Consider the following 12,472-nt stretch of genomic DNA (forward strand, 5'->3'; position numbering starts at 1 on the left):
TAGAGGAAACACGCTGCTGGCAGCCTCTAGTGGGATGGATCCTATGCGCTACAAGCGCATGTAACTGCACAATTAATTATGTATTGTTCGTGTCGTATTGTGGCGTCATTTTGAAAACGTTCACGTTTTTTTTAAACGAAGTATTCTCTGGCGAGAATGACGTACTAAAACAAAGCACATTACTGGATCCCCCTACCTACGTCACTCACTTAGTCACTTGTGAGTCAATTGCTAATGAGCCCAAAAACAAAACAAAAATCTCACGACCACAAAGACGTTTTCTTTTTACTGCATCCTTGTCCAAAAGTAAACTAAACATGACAATGTTCAAATGTGTCATTGTTTTTTAACAGACATTGGTATTGAAAGTATACACCCTGCTTAAAGTACATTATTAAATTAATACTGTACACACACACACACACACACACACATATATATGTCATGAGAGGGTGTTTATTTTTCGCTTCTTGCCATTCTTTAAGTGATATCAAACACAAGGCTCATCACACTAGTTGCCTCATTATCGTTAATGTTCCCTGGTTAACGTTCCCTCGGGTCATTGACTGACCCTGATTTCCCACTCTATAATCAATAAATCAATCAAGATCAGCTGCAATTCACCTCTCTCTCTCTCTCTCTCTCTCTCTCTCTCTCTCTCTCTCTCTCTCTCTCTCTCTCTCTCTCTCTCTCTCTCTCTCTTATCGTTTTTACATTGTGTCATCATTTGCAGAGTTTAACAAGATTAACAAATTTACCTTGACAAAGTATAGATTTCTTTATTATTATTTTTATTATATCCATGTTGATAAATTATTTAAAAAAATATATACAAACAAAATATTTGACTGTAATCAATAAAAATATATATATATATCAATGCGATCAGCACAGAATAATATGCGTTCCAGTGGTGGCCAGTAGATGGTGCTAGGGCACCGCCACATCACTTAGCAAGAAGATTTAAAATTCTAATAAAAAAGATTTAACAAAAATCTGAATGTACATTTTTTTCTATTTTAACTTATAAGGAAAGGAGTTGAAACAGTAACAATTTTTGCTTCAACAGTGTGGATAAGTTTGCCAACAGGTCTGCTGAAAAAGTAAACATTACAGTTGGAGGTATTTAACAGTAAAACTCAATTTATTGATTGATTGATAACTTTTTTTTCCAAGTTCTCAAACATTCCACCGCCCGCTTATCTAAGGAGTGCGCCAAACAAAGAATCAAACCAACCCTTCTCTTTGCAGTTTGCCAGCCAACCGAATTGCGTCATTGTCGATCTTATAAATTACACACGTGCTCCTAGTTTTGATTGTCGCTGATGAGTTAATGCCATGCTCCTTGCATAAATTGTGGCCTCTTTCTCTCTTTGTTTTAATCTGCTGGAAACATGAATGCCCGAGGTGGAACTCCTTACATTGGCAGCAAAATAAGTCTGATATCTAAGGCGCAGATTCGTTATGAAGGTGTGTTATCCTACGTGGACACAGAGAGGTCCACTGTTGCTTTGGCCAAAGGTAAGTTCCTTGTCATTTCCTAATTTGTATCCAGCTCTTTCTTGAAGACGTAACATCATGATTCTCTGTGCCTTTTATACAGTGAAATCATTTGGGACGGAGGACCGTCAAACTGGCAGTCCACTTCCACCTAAAGATGAAGTATATGAATACATAATATTTCGAGGGAGTGACATAAAGGACATCACAGTGTCTGAACCAGCAAAACCGCATCATGGGCTTCCTCGGGACCCTGCTATTGTACAGGTGTCTTGGTTTTCTCTCTGCTTTTTTTGACTTAAATTATTCTTTTAGGGCTGGCTTTAGATGTTTCTAAGCATATTTGATATCATTTGCTGCATGGACATTTTTTAGGCTGATATATTTTCCCAGAAACTTTCACAGGTCAGCCAACTATGGCAACTACACTAGGACTAGGTGAGCAATAGTTGAGGGAAAGAAGCAGTGCGACTGAATGTTGACATGTAAATGACAGTTTATCAAGTCTGGAAAAAACTATTGTCCATTTTTTAAATGATTTATAATGTGTAAGTGCTCAAATGCCTTTCTATATGTCAGGTTTTTTTTTGTTTGTTTTTTTGCTGTTTAAGTCTTCTCTTGGAACCCCTTCTGGTGGATATCGCCCACGCTGGAGCCTTTACCAAGACATGATGCCTGCCTACAATCAGATGGCTACCAGCTCTCTCCTCAACGAGCAGTACAGTGCAACGCAGGGTCTAGGTACCAAGGTTATTTTAGTTAACTAAAACTAACAAAATAACTATAAATAAATAAATAAATACAATTTTGTTAACAAAATGAAAATGTTTTTTTTATTTTTTTACTAAAACTAATTAAAAGTACATTTTACATTTACAAAAATAACTATAATTAAAGTGAAAATGTCCTTAGTTTTAGTCTTTGGTAATTTAATACATGAGCCTTTGGGGTTGATTTTAAATGTGATTTTATTTCAATATTAATCAGAATATGGACATTTAAAAGTGTCGCACAGAAGCGACGTCTAGCAGCAGCAGCCAATAGAAAAGCACCTTCAGATGATGTCGCTCCTATGGGTGATAATTTTCCGTGTTTGACTTTTGGCCTCAATGGCTCGACTTGCCAGCTTTTTCATTTAATTCAGCCGAAACGCAATGCTAGGTAGGAAGTGCATTACTTTTTTCTTTTTACCATGGTGTTTATTAAATCTTGCACACAAGTAATACAAAAAAAAATAAAAAAATGTAAGCATTTTTGAAATGACTAAAACAAAAAACAGAACCATCCTGAAAACTAACTAAAATTAAAAAAAATCTCAAAATGAAATAAAAAAACTATAATGAAAATTCCAAAACTATAACAACCATGCTAGGTACAATGTTCATCTACTTGTGTGCCGTTCTGTTGTCTGTGTCACAATTTGTTTGTGCAGTTCCAGGGTTTCACGGTATCCCCGGCAGAAGAGCTCCTATGGTCGAGCAAGCAGTTCAGACGGTGCCATTGGCCAGCAGTGCTCAGAAAAAGGGGAAATCCTCAATCCAGCCGCAGCAGATCAGACAGAGTGTTCGTCCGGCCCAGCGCGCAGTTTCCCAAGTTCAGAAAGAGAATGTCCCCATTAGTAAGATTATTTCAATTCATTTGACTATCAACGAAAGATCACTCATTTCTTTTCATGTTTAAGTAAGCCCAATCCTTTTCTTTTAGATCAAACCGCATCTCAGCCAAGTGAAGGCCTGACACAAGGTCAAGGCACTGATAATAAAAAACAAAGACGAAAACAAGGTATCATAACATTTAGCTTTCTTAAATATTTGCAAGCATGAGCTAAAGCATAATTTTATTGTGAAACTTGTGTGTGTTTGTGCAGGAAGTCGCAGGTCCAGGAGCAGAGGGCAGTTTCTTGTGAAGAACTCAAAATCTAAAACTTTGAACTTTGATTCAGATTTTGATTTTGAATCAGCAAATGCTCAATTTAAAGACGATCTCACAAAGGAGGTTGTAGGTGTGTTCACTTAAAGGGATACTTAATTCATTGTTCATTTTCAGCAGCAAAAAGTAAATCTTTTGTCCAGAATGAATTTGGTAACTTAATTATTTTTCATGTAAAATTAATACCTTACAATACTGATTACAAAATCCACTTGCTGTCGACTGAAGATGACATCACCTGTGCTGTGGAAGTAGGTAATCACCAATCATGGCTCAGTTTGCTGACCAAATCCTGAAAACAGGTGAGCCATGATTGGTCGTTACCTACTTCCTCAGCACAGGTGATGTCGACAGCAAGTGGAAAGATTAGTTTTTAAAGTTATTAATTGTACAAGAAAAATAAGTAATCAAATTCATTCTGGACAGAATTTTTTTTTGCTGCTGAAATTAGCTCAATGAGTCAAGTATCCCTTTTAAGCGTATTTGGCTGAAAAACTCACCTATTCTGTGCACAGGCCAAATAAATAATAGTATTACTTTGGTGCCATCTACAGGCCGTTAACTCTACTGTATACTCAAACGTTTTTGGGGTGTCAATTACTTGTACATTTTCACTCATTGCGGCAGAACTGTTTTGATATCCACTACAGTTGAGGTGTCCTCAATAGAGTCCCCCGAGAGTCCACGTACGCAGGAAGACAGCGTGCTTGGTGAGAAGTACTATGACAAGAGTAAGGGCTTCTTTGACAACATCTCATCAGACATGAAGCCCAGGTGAGGATGCAGTTTTTTTTCCCCCTCCTTTTTGTGTGTCTTATTCATCATTTAATGTGGGCACCATTTGTGAGCATCCTCAGGAGGACCACATGGGCAGAGGAGAAAAAATTAAACCTGGAGACTTTCGGAGTGCAGGGACGCTTCCTGAGAGGCAGAGGATTCCGGGAGCGGGCCCGCAAAGGGCAGAGCAAAGCTGATCAGCGACCACTCCCGAAAATTGATGGTGGGAGAGAGTGACAGTGTTTAGATTTATTTTCTGTAAATAGATGTTTTCTACTTGAGAATTGCCCTCCCCCTTTTTCAATTTGAAGCACTTAAATTATGTATTTTTGTTTCTTAATTCCAAATATGCATTTATTGGAATCCTGTACATTTTCTATCATCTAAAATGGGAGAGAATTGTATTTTATTCCAGCAGCTGTTTACCAAGTTTGTAGTTTAGCATGTAATGCACGACGTGCCCTTGAACAGATTATCAGGCATGCAATTTAATTTTGTTGCTGTACAGGTCTGGATATTATTTTATGTGCTTGACTGTCCACGTCAATCCGAATTGGTCTAAAGGAGTATATTCCCAAGTGGAATGGACAGTCAACTGTATTTGTTTTCCCTCCACCTGTCATGTTTGTGAAACGGTGAAGTATAGCAGTTGCTATTAAATGTGATTCACAAACACTTTTCAAATTTGTAAACCAATCAGTCTGCACAATACACTTTGCCTTGCCAGCAACGTCTCAAGTCATTAATTAGCTGAGTTAAATTGGACTACCTTGTCGGTGCAATGTGGAAGAAGCCACTCAAGATTTGAGTCCAGTTCCTCTGTGCAGAGACCAACGTTAGCCAAGGCGGCTATGTTGGCAGCATGACTTCGTGTAAAGGCTCATATAAAGTTTCTAAATGTGAAATGTCACCAGTTTGATTTATTTGGGCAACTACAAACAAGAGCGGTGTTCAACTTGTCTGACTTGCTTGGTTTTCCAGGTGCAGCAATGCAGTTCTCGGCATCAAAATGCGCATGAGTGCTCTTTTTTTCATTGATAATTTGAATAACACATCCTGTCAGTTTTTTGTTCACTTTATTGATCACAGAACATTGGTGTGGTTGGCACAAACAGAAAATCTTAATTGGAACAATGTGTTACTTTTGGACACTTAATGGAACTACCATGTATTTGTTTTAGTTCTCGATTGTGTTAAAGCTCTACAAAACAAAATTATTAAAACATCCAATACGTAAAGGTAAAACTATTCAGTGTTGAAAGTCCAAAATTCCTACCTCCAAAATACACCCTAACCTATAGCGTAAAAAAAAGAAGAAGCAAAGGGCAGTGATGTTTGTGGGGTAGAGTTACAGTTCTTATGGCTGCAGGTGGTGGTCTGATGAGGGAGCCTACTTCCTATATAGATGGAGTCAGACTTTTCTCCTCGGTCTCCAGTGATGGTGCTATTCTGTTTGCACATGTGACATGATCCTGGGAAATCACTCCACAAGTCTCACCTAGATTGGCATTGTTAATCTGGCTGTCAGAAGAAGACATTGAAGATGTGGAGGACACGCGGGATTTGGAGTCAAAACCCTCAAGGACATGTCGAAGGAGTCCGTTAGTGAGGACCCCCTCAGCATTGTTGTTTCCATTGGCTGCATATTAGAAGAAAAACATGATAGGGGTGCATTTTTGTCGTTTTAGTATCACATTCTGCAATCGTTACCTGGCATTGTAGAGTTCAAGACGACATCTTCCCCAGAGCTCAAGAAGACATCCAAAACCTCCTGTTCCGAGATATCAATCAGCTCCATCTGTTCCAGCATGTCCACATTCACTTCCATAGATGAGATGCTACCGATGGGTGCTACAAAGAGAGCTGAAGTCAATCGTGTGCCTCTGTGAAAAAAAATTGCCCAATTCCTGCTCACGTCTTGTGTAGTCTCTAATAGAAAGGTGCGCTGAGGACAGGTAGACGTCCACGTCGTGTTGGAAGACCTCCTCGAAGAAGCGCTGCCGCTCTCTTACTTTAAGATGATGTGCCGTGTCCATATCTGGAATCCTCGGAATTCGTTCTGTCTCCGCTGGAAACACAGCATCAGACAGTAGCTTATCACACTTACTAATATTTAAGACTTAATATGAGGATCGACTTTAATCCATCATTCACGTGTGGTTCAGCACTCTGTTGACAAGCAACTAATTCGGTATGATGTAATTGAATTATGGCAATGCTTGAGTAATTTGGTCATATTTTAAGCAAACTCCTCATTGTCTTAAAACTTTGGGGTTTTCATCTTAAAGGTGTTTAAGGCGACGAAAGTTTGGTCAAAGCTTTTTATTTTGTGGAATGCTGTTGCCGTGGCGATGTGCGGTTTGTCAAGAAAAATAATGCTGATATTGATGCTCTAATACATGTGTGAAATCTCATGAAATTGCACACATATAAGGCCTCACAAAAATACATTTTAGCGAGTTCATGAGCAATGTAAAAAATAAAAGCGTAGAGCGCCCTCTACGGATATTTAACAAAGCAGCATTTTCGTGCATTTCACCTAGATCTAGACGTAGATTTTAGGACTAGGAAATTTGGGAGGCACATGTAACATGAAGGCGTATGCTAAACCAAACAGGAAGTCCACCATTTTGCTTTGCAATTTGACCTTCTTTTTTTTTATACATATCTCATGATCTAAACCTCCCAACTGGGCAAGGAAAAACTTCCAATCTTAATGGGGCAAAAAGAAGAAACTTTAAAGAGCTAAACCTGTGCGAAAGAAAACTAATTCAACTCCACAAGGTGCCAGTACCCCAACATGGTCAAACCTGCGAGGGCACCTTGTAGCTGCTCGCAACTTTGGTCCTTTATTTTTCCCATTATCAAAAGACTACACAATATAAATGTTTTTAAGGGCCATTCATTTGTATTTCTTTTTCATAAGCTATTTTCTACAGATTGAAGAAAAGAAGGCCTTTAAAGCCTCTTGTATTTTTCAGAATGATGAAGCCCAAACTGTCTTTTGCCAGGATGAATTATGGAGTCATACAGACTGTTCAGAGGCACTCTGTAAATGATGTTATTCATCACAGACTGTAGCTTTAAGCAAAATATTTGCTTATCCAGGAGTTTTTAATGCCCAGTTAACACTGACTTATTGCCTCATTAATTACTCCCTCATAAAGTCCATTTACTATTTAAAGGCTGATGCTCATAAGAGAGCTAAAGGTTAGCTACAGATGTGCATCCTCAGATTGCTTTTGCTATTCTTTAGTAGGTCTTTTCAGCACTGAATCACAATGACCGTGTTCTCTGATAAAAGCAGATTATGTAAAAAAAAAAAAAAAACTCTGTTTTTAAGAAAATCACAATGCATGACAACAGCGCATATGACTGAGTCAAGTATGCTATAGTATATCCCAGCCACAACGTGATACAAATGTTATTCTTGAATTTCACAGCAGAAGACGCCTGAAGAGTGTGCTGAAGGAAAGGAGGGTTGATCACTTGTCTGATTGACTTTTTTTAGTAGTTTAGGATCTTTCAATTTTGAAAACAAAAGGTGAGGAAAAATATTTCCTGGACACCACAGTAAATACACATCATAATACAATATCATTTAGAGCGTGAAATTGCACCAAACACCAGTCGCTGCTTGTATTGACAATAGCTACCAAATGACCGAATCATCACATATTGGTTAGTTTTGCCAAAAAACACGTCCGACAAATTAAAAATGCAATTTGATCAAAATGGTAAATGGAGTGCACTTATATAGTGCTTTATCTTGACCAACTGTTTACAATCTGTAAAGCTCACGGGTCCAAATCCGAGTCAACACCCATTTGTGCATGGCCCTATGTAAAATAATATATGTAACATGTAATATTTTACATATTAGCCTAACTATTCCATATGTATCGCTATATGCACTGGTATCTATAACCTTTGAAACTTTTTTCTTCTGGTCTATTTTTTGTCTTCGCACCCATCTTTGGGTTGTTTTGTTTTTCTGTCGTTTTGTCCTTCGTGTATTGGTGTGCCTTTTTCAAATGTTTCTTCTGTGTGTCCTTTCTCTTCCCTCAGCATGTGCTTTGGGAGTTGAGAAAGAAAAGGTCACTACAAGGGCTAAGCACCAGCTGGAAATGCGGAGTGACAGGAACAGGCAGAAAGATGGAATATAGCAGCAGTGTAGGCTGGACGTGCCTGCGTGACATTCTGCCTTTCCACAAAAAGTCGGACAACCATTCCAAGGGGAAGGCTATTCAGAGATGCATAAAAGCAGAGCTTTAAGTGAAGGGAATTGACCCGGACTGCTTAGACATGATACAACAAGTTAGAGGAAACCACTCAAAGTGTAGCGGAGCATGAATGAATTTAACCACTTAGACTTTCATTTGACTTTCTCAGAAAGATAGAGTCAAAACAAAACCTTTCTTTTTTTCCCCCTCCTAAGGCATATGACCAAATAACATCACTTGACAACAAATTGCCTGCAAATGAATAAAAGCATCATCCCCACGTGACAATAAAGACATTAATCATTGCCCATCTCTGTTTCAGTGTAAACAAGATAGGTCACTCCGCCACGTGCCTCACCCCTTTTCAAGGACAGGACCCTGAAGCTGCGGTTCACAAGCGCCAACTGCACGAACAGCAGAGGCAACACATTGATCTGGGGGCTAAATGCAGAGATGTCAGGCCTCACTGTCGCCCACGGGCTGCCATTAACTCCTCTCTATGTCAAATGAATAAGTGAGAGCATCGGCTGACTTATGACAAGGAGAAGGAAGGTCAGCCCAGAAAACTGCCCTCCAGATGAGCTACTTTCTGTTGGTTGCCAGAGTTTGCGCGGTCTGTAAACTGCATTGAAGAAAGAAACCCACATGAGAAACTTAATTTCCTATCTTTGTAATTTGCCAGACTTACACAAATGAGCTTTTCCTTATACAATAAATGACATCAAATGGTTATAGTGGTTTGAGATGTTTGTGCTGTTTATCCAAGACACACAACACAGTACAGTGGTAGAAATAATTGTGTTGATTGTGGTTGAAGCAGTCGGCCAGTAAGACAGGAACTTTTGTACTTTGGCTTGCAGCTGACATTGGCCTGTATCAATGACAAAGCGTGACAAAAAAATGTCGCTTTTGTGTTGCTGCATAGAAGAAGTAGAAGAGTGGCTTAGAAGCATTTCAGGTATTGGTGTCTTACCCAAGGACACCATGTCGGGGGATGTTAGGGGTAGATGGTCTTGTACACAGGTGCCCCTTTCCTAGCTGTTGCTGATTGTTGGGCCCTGATCGATGGCTGATATCGGTCCATGTTAGCCCACATTTTTGTGCATGCTCGTCATTATTTTATTTATTTATGGTGTTTTTACATCTGGGTTTGAAATCTCTTTGTACTATTTTGTCCACACAACACCGAAAGTGAATTGTATGTTTTATTTTGCTTAATTCCCAATGCATCTGTTAATGTAGACAATATTTGCAGTCGCTATTTTCCCGTATGCCTTGCGTTTGTTATGTGTACCATATTTTTCAGACTCTAAGTCACTTGTTTTTCTTAGTTTGGCTGGTCCTGCGACGTATATTCAGGTGAGACTGGTATATATTAAAATTAGAGCTTGGATTAGCACCCAAAATATACTATATATTTTTTTTTTCTTTTTAGTTTAAAATGGTTTACCTTAATTAGAATCCTGTGTCGCATTGTGTCCAAAAAGTCTTGGTCGGTTATTGCTTATTTTGTTGCTGTAAATAGTAACTCCATGTTTTGACGTAAGCCGCATGCTAAACTAGCGACAAGACACGTCACTGGCGAAATTTCCTGAGGCACCCTACCACTGCTAAATACCTTCAGGTTCAACCAGGTTGGTAATAATATATTCCTATATTCAAAAATGCAGAATAAAGATATTTTATCCATCCATTTTCTACCGCTTATCTGGAGTCGGGTTACTATTTAGTGATATTTATGATATCTTAACTTAAAGTGGAAGTCAACCGTAAAAATGTATTGACAATAATGTTATATATGACCTCACTAATGTAAACATAACATTCTGATTGCCAGTAATATTACATTTGTGGAATATTAATTATGCAGTAAAATCCAGCCGTTTTTATCCATCTCAGGGGTGGCTATTTTGCCACTTGCTGTCAACTGAAGATGACATCAATGTTGCTCAGGGAACAACCAATCAGATCTCACCTGTTTTCTGAAGCTGCGCTGTGATTGGTTGTTACCTGAGACCTGTGCAACATTGATGTCATCTAACTCATATTCCACTAACGCAGTATTAACCAGAATACCATATTTAGACGAGTGGGGCTGCATAAAGTATATTAATGTAAAAAATTAAATTAAAATAAAAACTTTTTGCCGTTGACTTCCACCTTAAGGTATATGTAATGACTGAATTCTGTCAAGGATCACATAATACATCAAATAGCTTTCAGCCCAGTTTTTTTCAGACAAATAACTACACCCAGACAGTGTTACCTGTTATTATATTTCCCTGCATCAAATCCACACCTACTTAGGACTGTGTGTAGGTCATTGTCTTGCTCCACTGACCTCCATAAGCCCTGAAGCACCACAGGATTTATCAGCCGACACATCCGTTGTTTTAACTGTATTTCCAAATCCACTTATCCAGACTGACAGGTTAATTAAGGAACTCTGTTATATCACAAGCTTATTTCTGTAAACAAACAGTTTGGGTAGTACTCCATTGTGCTGAAATCTAATGAAAAACAAAAATACTGGGCATAATTGTAAGTCTGAAGAAATAAAGTACTTCTGCTAAAATAAAGAGATCATGTCCTGAAATGTTTACAACAGCTGGCAAATATTAATTCTACAACATGCTTAAGTGCAACTCTTTCATGTGTTCCCACAGTAATCAAGACACAGCCAGGTGACGTAAGGCATGGAGCAAAGCAACAGATGGTCGACGGTTCACCACAGTCGCAACTTGATCCTTTTTAGCCTTGTCTAATCGCACAAATTCACGCTCAAATCCTCACTGGGGCGGCGCGTTTGAGGAACAAAACCACTGCACTCTGATGGCATCCCATAATCCAATTAGAAATAGAGGTCATAGTCGCTCTTTGTGTGTCTAGTGTTAAAGAGTTGCAGTTCATCTAGTTCCTGCACCAGTGATGACTAGCATGACCTATTCAGATGGAATTAGCCAACATTACTCAGGCTGATGATTCAACATTCCTGTCTGATTTTGGCTGCGAGTGCACTCTTCAACCGTCACTTCAAGCAGCGTCAACACAGCTGCAGCTATTCAACGCTGCCAATGAGCTGTCACACCGTCTCACACATTATGTCCCTCTTCCTAACCGCTTCAGTACATATGCGCATTATGTAGCTCTGAATCAAATCAGATTCTGTCACAAGTACATAAAAGTCACAATCATAGGACCTTGATATTTTTATATATTAGCACTTTCGTCATTAATCCCTTATATTGTACCCCGGGAGCTAAATATGCACACAATGAACTTCCCAAAAGAAAAGTAATGTTATTCTGATGGATGGATGGATGGATGTCCAAAAATGGACTTTCGCATCACATACTGTATTTTTGCAGTGCACAGGCTGATAAAGTACATTCCCCCATACACGCAAGTTGTTATTCACTCCTCTGTCTTTTGATGGAATAACTCCTTTACATGCTAACACTGTAAAACATGATTAAACATTAATTGTGTCCTCTCTAGGCTGTGAAGTTAAAGCAATTACTTACAAGGAAGTCGTTTGCTGTGAAGGCTGCCCGATGAAGAGCTCATGATGATGATGATGATGATGATGATGATGTCTTATCCCTGTGAGCGTTCAGCAAAGAAGCTGTCAATCATCTCCCACCGCCTCTGCATTCCAGAGGAATTGATGCCGACTATCTTTTCACTTTTGCTCCTCAGTGGATTGTGAGACCCTTGGATAGGGGAGGAAACAAGTTAGGGGTTTTGTGAAGTCAATCGCCTGACCAATGCCAGGGAGGGAGGAGGAGCTAAGAGAGAGGAAGGGATTGACAAGAGGGATTTTATGTCATCAAGTGGAAAATAACAAAGGAGGGACTTGGAGTTATTCTTGTCTTCTTTCTTTCTCAGTTTTTTCTCAAGAAAAAAAAACATTGGATGAACGTGAACATTTTGAGGTAATTCACCACACTTTGACTGATGTAAATAATTTATTTAGTGCAAACTTAATTAGCTTCATGTCAAGTGATTTCTTAAGATTAAAGTAGCACTAAGGAAATGTTTAA

General features: G+C 38.9%; 2 protein-coding genes across 3 annotated transcripts; one reads left to right on the plus strand and one right to left on the minus strand.

The window, feature by feature from the left end:
* Positions 1 to 1,298: 1,298 nt before the first annotated feature.
* LOC147166882 (protein LSM14 homolog B-like) lies at positions 1,299 to 4,902 on the plus strand. 2 transcript variants are annotated; one of them, XM_086086787.1, is made up of 8 exons: positions 1,299 to 1,521; positions 1,604 to 1,767; positions 2,112 to 2,241; positions 2,933 to 3,118; positions 3,205 to 3,282; positions 3,368 to 3,502; positions 4,080 to 4,203; positions 4,278 to 4,902. In XM_086086787.1, the coding sequence occupies exons 1-8, from the start codon at positions 1,395 to 1,397 to the stop codon at positions 4,441 to 4,443; spliced, it is 1,110 nt and encodes a 369-aa protein (XP_085942913.1). In that variant the 5' UTR covers positions 1,299 to 1,394; the 3' UTR covers positions 4,444 to 4,902. The 2 variants fall into 2 exon arrangements, with proteins under 2 accessions (XP_085942913.1, XP_085942914.1); XM_086086788.1 differs by having other exon boundaries at positions 4,287 to 4,902.
* Positions 4,903 to 5,265: 363 nt separating this feature from the next.
* Positions 5,266 to 12,187, minus strand: LOC147166883 (dysbindin-like). Its single transcript, XM_086086789.1, has 4 exons — positions 11,954 to 12,187; positions 6,122 to 6,274; positions 5,917 to 6,057; positions 5,266 to 5,845 (listed from the first exon to the last, which is right to left on the minus strand). The coding sequence occupies exons 1-4, from the start codon at positions 11,994 to 11,996 to the stop codon at positions 5,604 to 5,606; spliced, it is 579 nt and encodes a 192-aa protein (XP_085942915.1). The 5' UTR covers positions 11,997 to 12,187; the 3' UTR covers positions 5,266 to 5,603.
* Between the last annotated feature and the right edge of the window lie 285 nt (positions 12,188 to 12,472).

This window comes from Leptonotus elevatus, chromosome 10, assembly GCF_054856555.1.
Source record: "Leptonotus elevatus isolate MCC_2025b chromosome 10, RoL_Lele_1.0, whole genome shotgun sequence".
NCBI lineage: Eukaryota > Metazoa > Chordata > Actinopteri > Syngnathiformes > Syngnathidae > Leptonotus > Leptonotus elevatus.

Excerpts from the sequence above, each read along its gene's own strand:
- LOC147166882 (XM_086086787.1), top strand. The coding sequence starts at position 1,395 with ATGAATGCCCGAGGTGGAACTCCTTACATTGGCAGCAAAATAAGTCTG. Across the intron at positions 1,522-1,603 it reads CACTGTTGCTTTGGCCAAAG|TGAAATCATTTGGGACGGAG; the intron begins GTAAGTTCCTTG and ends CCTTTTATACAG. Across the intron at positions 4,204-4,277 it reads TCATCAGACATGAAGCCCAG|CATCCTCAGGAGGACCACAT; the intron begins GTGAGGATGCAG and ends ACCATTTGTGAG.
- LOC147166883 (XM_086086789.1), bottom strand. The coding sequence starts at position 11,996 with ATGAGCTCTTCATCGGGCAGCCTTCACAGCAAACGACTTCCTT. Across the intron at positions 6,058-6,121 it reads TATTAGAGACTACACAAGAC|CACCCATCGGTAGCATCTCA; the intron begins GTGAGCAGGAAT and ends CTCTCTTTGTAG. Across the intron at positions 5,846-5,916 it reads CTTGAACTCTACAATGCCAG|CCAATGGAAACAACAATGCT; the intron begins GTAACGATTGCA and ends TCTAATATGCAG.